The 8,407-nt window shown below is 41.6% G+C and overlaps 1 protein-coding gene across 4 annotated transcripts in view; it reads right to left on the bottom strand.

Moving 5' to 3' along the window:
* The window catches only part of AIM2 (absent in melanoma 2), a 91,925-nt gene continuing 83,518 nt past the window's right edge, over positions 1 to 8,407 (bottom strand). For all 4 annotated transcript variants that reach the window (XM_037023783.2, XM_073222126.1, XM_073222125.1 and 1 more), the window contains 4 exons: positions 5,822 to 5,961; positions 3,514 to 3,936; positions 1,125 to 1,313; positions 1 to 359 (listed from right to left, as the gene is read on the bottom strand). In XM_037023783.2, the coding sequence (XP_036879678.2) occupies positions 333 to 359; positions 1,125 to 1,313; positions 3,514 to 3,936; positions 5,822 to 5,961 (779 nt within the window). In that variant the 3' untranslated portion in view covers positions 1 to 332. The remainder of the gene's footprint in view (positions 360 to 1,124; positions 1,314 to 3,513; positions 3,937 to 5,821; positions 5,962 to 8,407) is intronic.

Raw genomic sequence — 8,407 nt, 5'->3', positions numbered from 1 at the left:
TATAGTAAATATTTCTCATTAATCACTTTATTCATTCAACTGATATTTACTGAACAACTACAATATCTGTGAACACCTTCATAGAGCATAGCCTGGCTTATCCTTACCCCAAACTAAATTTGACTTTAAATTGGTAGGTATGCAATGGATGAGAAATAAACTTTGATTGTGATAATATGATGGGTTGTTTATCCAGCAACGATGCCATCCCGACCGAGCTGGGGGTGGGGGAGGAGGAGCCTGCGCTCCCAGGGGCTCTCAGTCAGTTCATGAGGCTTCAGGTGCTCCTCATTTAAATGCCATTTAGACCAGTGGATCTGAGTTAATTCCTTTCAGTTCAAATTTCTGGCCTTAATAACCTGGATGGAGAAAACGTAAGTACAGTTTGAGATGCACATGACCCATTATCCCTTGTCTGCATGCAGTGACTCTGTCCTCCTAAAGTGCATCTTTTCTTCTGATGAAATTGTCTCCTTTCTTCCCAATAGCACCTTTCCCACCCTCGGATCACTTCCTGGAGTGCCTGTCTGGCCTGGGATATACACTCCTACTTGGTAAGGGCACAGAACGCTGTGTCTCAAGTCTCCACCCCACTCTTACAAAGGAAGACATCAACTGGTGCAAATGACGCTGAGACATCGGGAAGAGGGCCCAGAAGTAGCAGGAGAATGTTGGTATAAAGGAGAGATGAAAGGGCAGGAAGGAGCAGGGGGGTTACCCTGACTCAGCTGCCTTCCATGGTTTAGGTGCAGGGGGGTGAGTTCCCTGAGAAATAAGTCCTTGAGGTGTGCACGGTCTGTGTCTAGTTTTACATACATCTGTCAAAATAATGTGCCCGGCTTTGGGCAAACAGTCTGCCTCAGATTTAGTGATGCCAGTAAAGTCTGTGGGGCTGTGTGGGTACCACAATGTGTGTGTCTGCCTTGTGAAACCCATGGCCTCTTATTTGTGTACACACGATGTGTATTTCCTAAAAGGGAGGTCCTTAAGTTCTGTGAGAAGCATGTGAACTAAATATCAGGGTCTTCCACCCCTGCTTTTTCAGTAGCACCTGCCCAGCTTTCTGAAAGCCAACGCAAACTGTCACCCCCTCAGAGAGCTAACCTCCTCCGCACAGACCCCACCTTAATGACGCTGTGTGCTCCAGACTTCAGCTGTAGTTTTTCTCCAGTTCTTGACAGCTCAAAGAACGTAAGTCGAAGTTTATCCCCTTCCTCACATTTGATTTCGTTCTGTTTTCCAAACACCAATACTTCCATCCTCCCTGTGTTGTCACTGAGGTCAAATAATATGCGATTCTTCTGTTCCGTTATCTGCAAAATAAAAATCAATACCCAATCTTTGATAATCTGAAGAAGGAATGCCACACCAACCAGATATTGGAAGTGCTAGTAACAGCCTCCAGAAAGAAATACAGATCTTACTCATGACGGGGTTACACCCCGATAAACCCATTTTTAAGTTGAAAATGCATTTAATACAAATAACCTACCGAACAGCATAGCCTAGCTTAGAGTACCTTAAATACACTCAGAACACTTACATTAGCCTGGAGTCTAGCAAAACCATCTAACACAAAGCCTATTTTATAATGTGTTGACTGTCCCATGTAATTTGTTGAACACACCACTGAAAGTGAGAGCAGGCTGCCTTTCAGTGTGCTGGTGTGTTCATGTCTGTGCAGCCCGTTGGGCATCACAAGTGCACCACACCTCATATCACCAGCCCAGGAAAAGATCAAAATGCAAAATTGACAGTATGGTTTCTACTGAATGCATATTGATTTTGCATCATCATAAAGCTGAAAATTTTTAAGTCAAACCATGGTAAATTAGGGAATATCTGTATAAGGAAAAAACCCAACTTTGAAACTGGCAGATGTGAGATACAACATCTAATAGGTGTAAGTTCGGATAGAAGACAGAGTTAAGTTTTACTTAGAACGTAACAACTCATGTCCATGCTCCCAGCCCCAAGCTCCCTAATTTCAGGAGACCAGAAGGGCCCTGCGACCCCAGTAACCGGTAGATGGAGATGGCGAGACTTCCCTAGCACCAGCAGCCACAACAGGAAGGGTAAAGTAGATCCTGGAGGTGGAAGGGGGTCATCTGAAGCAGTAAGTCCAGAAGAGACATGAGCAAATGATGCAAAACCTAGTAAAGCATCTGAACAAGAGTTAGCAATGAGTCAGAATAAGTCACCCCAAAATGTGTCACTTTGGCGTGTGGGCTGTTTTGAGCTTGAGGCGATCGAGATGCAATGGACTCAGTAAAAGCTCTTTACCTCCACCGTCACTGCCTGATAGCATTTAGTTTCGTGGGGAGGCTGTAACCGGGAGGGAAATATCGCCAGAGATAACTTTCTAGATCAGACTTATCTGCATGGCAGGGCAAATAGCCGTTTGCTAAATATCTGCTTTATTATCTTCCGGTGGGTTGTCTTCCTCCCCTTTGAAGCCCCAGGCCCCTACCCGCTTCTTAGCTCAGGATGGCATATAAGCCTTAATTGCCTGTCTTTGAGTCTCATTATTTTTTATAGGGCTCCAGTATGAACAAAATTTAATTTGCTTTTTCCTGTTAATCTTATGTCAATATAGTTATTCAACCTGCCAAAGAACCTAGAGGGGAAGAAGGGAAAAGTTTTCTTCCCCGATAAGAATCAAGGCCAAGAAATAATACACAATCAAGTCCAAGTCAAAAGGGAACAGGGTGTTGATCAGATACCTACAAGATTGATAGTATTTCAGGTTTAATTTAATAGGCTACTGAATAGATATTTGTGGATGATTAACTAGATTGAAGGCACCACACTAATATAAAGAACATGGGCTTCGTATTCAAGGTCATTTTGGACTTGGAATTTCCAGGAGGACAGATCCTTCATATCAGTTCCTCTGCAGCGAGCCCGGAGGCAGCAGCTCCACCGAAGGCTCCGAGACGCAGGCCCAGGAGGTCCCCTCCCTGGGGCTCTCAGGTCCCGGGGCCAGAGGTCGTCATACGAGTTCCCCTAAGGCTTACAGCCAAAACGCTTTTATATTTTTCCCTTCTAATAAGTCTCCTCACACTAACCCTTCCTTCTATTTTCTTTCAGTCACAGTTCTTCAATCCTGCTCTATTTATTGGTCTTCCAGGTTAATCAATCTGGCTTGTCACTCAACTGCAGTAATTTTGTATTCACATAAATAATCACTTATAATAAAGATATCTGCATAAAGTACAAAAATAACCTAGAGGGCCAATGTTACTTGTGTATTAAATAATCCCTTTTCCAGGAGGACTAAAGATAAAAAGAAGCTGCAACAGGATTGTGACAGCTTCTTGTGAATAAAAACACTTTGAATGTATTTCAGTTGCAGCACACTCTCTCTGCAGCTCTTCAGTTTTGGGGGTTTATTTGTTTTGTTTTTTTCTACATAAAAATACTTTAAGATGGATAATTTCTGGTCTCTTCAAGCCCAAAGTTGAAAATGACCTATTCTTACTGATCAATCTAAAATTATATGTAGACACTTACCTTCTGAACTACAAACAGCCCATTCACAATTGTCCCAAGGGGCTGAGTTTGAAGCTTACTGATCTTTGGGGTTTCACCAGCTTTTCTGATAACGGTCTTTGGGACACTGACCTGCTGGTCAGATGCAGCATCAAACACCAGGGAGGCACGGTTCACTTCCAGGAAATGAGTGTGCCAATAATATTTTGATATTAGAATTACTTTCTTTGGAGTGAATTTATCTTTGAGCTCTGGATTGAAAACTTTTACAAAAAAGAATTGACTGTCGGTAGCCACTGTAGCATGGAACATCTCTTGTTTCCCTTCCTGGGCCTCAAATTCAAATGGCTTCATTGCCTTCAGCACCATGACTGTCATAGGGTTTTTCTGCAACCCTTCTTTTCTGATAGAAGCTTGCTGGGCCGCTGTGTGTTTCTGCTTAGGCTGGAGACAAAAGAAAAATATCAGCTTGGGTAAAGAAGGTACGATTGAGGGATTCTTATCTCCCTCTTAAGGTTAAACTTCAGAAAATCAGCCAAGGAAAGGGGGCATGAATGGAAGAGAGATGTAAAGATCCCATCCAATCTCCGAAATAGTGCTGCCTAAGGCAGAGGGGTAAATCGGATCCTGTCTTCATGCATCCACATTATTGGGGCACAAGAGATCCTTAACCCTCCATCCAAGACTGACTTGAATACTGGTTTCACTCTGGTGAGAAACTAAGGGTGCTCGATGACCTGCACAGGGCTCCCCGATTTCTAGGGATGGTCCTGTGCATAATAAAATTACAGATTAAGTAAAATGCGAGTAAAGGGAGTAACTTAAGTCAGAGATGCTACAAAGTGAGTTAAAGGAAGAATTAAAAAGGAGAACTAATTCTACTTTTATGAACCTTAGAAATAATAAACTATGCACAAAGGTTCACATAACAGAATTATATCTTGTTATTTGTAATTATAAGAAAAAAGAAATAATGTAAATATCCAAAAATGGGGGTTTAGGTTAAATATGGCATATTCAGATAATAGATGCTATGTAAATATTAAAAATGCTTTAGAGAAATAACATGATAAACATTAAAAACTCACAAGATGGGAAGGTCCCAAACAAAATATACAGTGTGTTTCTTATTAAATGAACAGTTAAATCACACACAAACACCCTAGGGAGATATTTACCTATAACAACTATGGTTTTCTCTAGGTGATAGGATCATAGGTAATTCCCTTCTTTGTGCCTTCCCAAATTAACAAAGATCAGAGACTTTGGGAAGTCTGTTTTGGAAGCAAGGGCTACTTTTAAAAAACAACCCGCTGTCCAGAGCCACAGGGGAATACAGAACACCCGGGACATGTAAGCCAAGTGTAGGATGAATGGGATCTCTGATGGGACCCGGAGCGTGGGAACATGGCTGTCCACGAGGATCCCGACGGACAGTGCAACAGCATTTGTCTGAACCAATTCAGGGAAGTGTCAGTTCCACCCAGATCCGCTCCACACCCTCACCTCCGTGGTATCATGCACCTTAGTTGGAGAATGTGCGTTTTCATTGCTGGTGACCGGAAGGCACCACTTGTACCTGAATCTTGTCTCCCTGACAACTTCAGAGAGCCCTAAGACCAGCCCAGAGAAGGCAGATGTTCTAGACGATGGGAAGGCAGTTCATAAGCCAGTTTCCATAGTTCACACATCTGTAAAATGATTTGAATATCTGCCACACAGGAAATGAAATTTAATGTTTGTGGTGGATTCGTGGTGAGTCTCCCAGACGTTGCCCGCTGCCCTCCTCCAGGACCAAAGCAATCATTCTTACAGAGCCTCTCCAGCACTGCTGTCGGCTGAAGAGGACTGCCTCCCGCAGTCAGTGCAGGTATAGAGGGCCTTCTGCCCTCCTTCCAAACTGTGACAACTCTGAAAGGCATTCCCAGCTCCTGAGCGTCTTGTGGGGTTGGCTGAGGTCCGTTTCCAACTGCACTGGAGTTGAAATTCTCCCTCTTCCGCTTCCTTCATTCCCCAACCAGTATTCCTCCTGACAGCACTCTAAACACACTTCATGGAAAAAACAGTCTATCTCAAGTCGTCCTGTTGTAGAATCTAACTGGTGACCACGTGTTAAAGTACTTGGGCCCTAGCAGAAATTAGGAGCTCAGTAAGTATATAACCTCATGAAACGAAGCAACTTTCCATCTCTTATCCAGACCCACTCCTCATATAATAGCCTTGCTTTCTTTACTTGCATGCTGTGAGATAAAGACAGAGAGCTCCAATGTGGAGAATGACTAGAGGATGGTCTTACCAGGACGAAGGCCACTCCACCTGCCCCTCATACCTGAACAGGAAGCGAGGCCTTGGGTGCAACATGTTGGTGCCCAACGTCCTTTCTGGGGGCTGCAGAGACCACAGGATTCACTGCAGCTTGATTCTTTTTCACTAGCTTTGTTCCTTTTTCCATTTTGCATTTCTTATCAACTGATTAAAAATAAAAAGAGAAATAAACACACAGTAACCCAGAAGAGAGAAACATAGGCAGATATTAAAATACCATTTTTTCTCAGGAATAAAATTATCTAGAGTCAAAACCTGCCCTGGGGTTACACACACACACACACACACACACACACACACACAGGCAGCTGTACTAGCCTACTGTGGCAGTAGAATAAAAAAATTTCAGAGATATAAGGGCAAAGATACAATGATACATGAAGAGATTCTGCTTCTGACAATCATGGGCTTGCTTCTTCGGAACCGATCCAGCCGCAGGAAAAGAAGTACAAAAGGTGGGAAAAGTTTATAAGAATAGTATTCAAAAGCAGTGGGAAAAATACCAAGAAAGGAAAAAAAGTATGATCTAAGTTCCTAAAGAGAAGATTCATAATCAAGAAAAAAGCAGGCGGTATGAGCAAACCCACATATGACAAGATTATGGAATTAGTGCGTATGGATTTTAAAATAACTATGATTGTCATGCTAAAGAAAGCAAAGGAAATCACGCACAAAACACTGGGAAAAGTAGATCATTTCAACATAGAATTGCCACCTGTGACAGAAGAACCAAATGGGTGTTGGATGAAATGCAGTATCTGGTATCAATAATTCCCTGGAGGGCCGACACGAAGACTGAAGATGGCAGAAGACAGGATTAGTTAACTAGAAAACAGGGCAATGGAAATTATACAGAGTCATAAAGAGAAAGTAGAATGGAAAAACAGAAGAGAGCATAAGAAATATGCAGAACATGCCCCCGTGTATTGTCTGTGATTGGAATTTCAAAGCAGAACAGTACAGAAGCCACACAGGAGACAGTGGCTGAGTTCGCCAACACTGATGAAAGGCATCAACCCCTAGGTCTGAGCTTAGGAAACCACAAGCAGAAGGTATACAAGAAATACACTCAGTACATCATAAACTGCTAAAAAACAAAGAAAATCTTTAAAGGTTATGAGGGGAAAAAAGACACATTACATTAAAAGGAAATATAGGTAGACTGATAGCTGACTTTTCTACAGAAACCATTAACGTCAGAAGACATTATAAGCACACATTTCAAGTACTGAAAGAATAACACTCAAATCTAAAATACTTTCAAAAGTGAAGGCCAAAGGTAGGTATTTTCAGACAAAATCTAGGAGAATACATGATAATCAGAAACCTACTAAAAGAAGTAAAGGGAATTTTTCAGGCTGGACAGAAGATGTGCCATATGGAAGCAAGAACTTCATGAAATAATGAACACTTGAAAAAGGCAAACATATGGGTAAATATGAAGAGTATTAATAGTTCAACTGCACAATAAGGATGATGACCGTGATGACGTCTTATGTAGTTTGTAACATTCAGAAGTAAAATATATGCAATAATAATAATAGCACAAAAGGCTGGGGGCATGCAGCAGTTAGTGTTTGCTGCATAAGTCACCCCAAAATTTAGTGGCTTAGAGCGACACACATTTATTATTTCTTATAATTCTGCAGACTGTTGAGCAGCTGGATGATCGGATGGCCTCACACCCTCACGTTGGGACCTCAGTCTGGGACTGTTAAAACTGGGTCATCAGTCCTCGTGGCTTCTCACCCTCCAAAGGCTAAGCGAGGTTTATTCACACGAGGGCAGAAGGCCTCCCAGTAACAAGGAGGGCAAGCGCCAATGAATACGTACTTCTTACTAACATTGTCCCATTGGCTAACGCAAGTCACAAGCCTACACCCAGATGCACAGGCGCAAGAAATCGAATTCCCACCTCCTGATGAGTATCTGTCTACTCCCATCACAGTGCAAGGGTGGGACAGCTGTTTTTGCAGCATATCACATCAGTTCACCAACAGATACCATAGTGTGAAAAGCAAGCCACAGAGCAAGAAAACAGATATACTTCCACTTATTGGTTGTAATTCCGGCAGACCCTGGTAGGATCACTTTTTGATACTTTTGTGCCAAACAAAGTACTGGTATCCAGAATACAAATAACTCCCATAAACACATTTTTAAAAGGCAGGAAAACCATCAGAATCAAATAGACAAAAATTTGAATGGTCACTTTGCAAAATAAGATATCCAAACAGCCAATAATCATATAATTATATACACAGATGAGCAGTGCTTAACCTCAAAAGTTATCCCAGAAAGGCACATTAAAGTACTCTTTCAAATGGTAAATATTTTTTTTAAGTGAATTCAATTTTTAAAAAACTACTGTGGATTAGGTAAAGTTCTCAAATTGGTATACTACTTTGGAAAAATACTTGGACACTATTTACTAATATTCAATATATATTCACCTAATCATCCAGTCGTTTGTTTCATAGGTATACCGTGAAGAGGATTCTCACACACACGCAGTATTTTATGTATGTATATATATATAATTATATTTTTACTTATAAATTATAAATATAATTGTAGGTGCATATATATG

This window comes from Manis javanica, chromosome 14 (genome assembly GCF_040802235.1).
Source record: "Manis javanica isolate MJ-LG chromosome 14, MJ_LKY, whole genome shotgun sequence".
Classification (NCBI taxonomy): domain Eukaryota; kingdom Metazoa; phylum Chordata; class Mammalia; order Pholidota; family Manidae; genus Manis; species Manis javanica.
The sequence above is the reverse complement of the archived record's forward strand: the minus strand, read 5'-3'. Positions and strand labels throughout refer to the sequence as shown.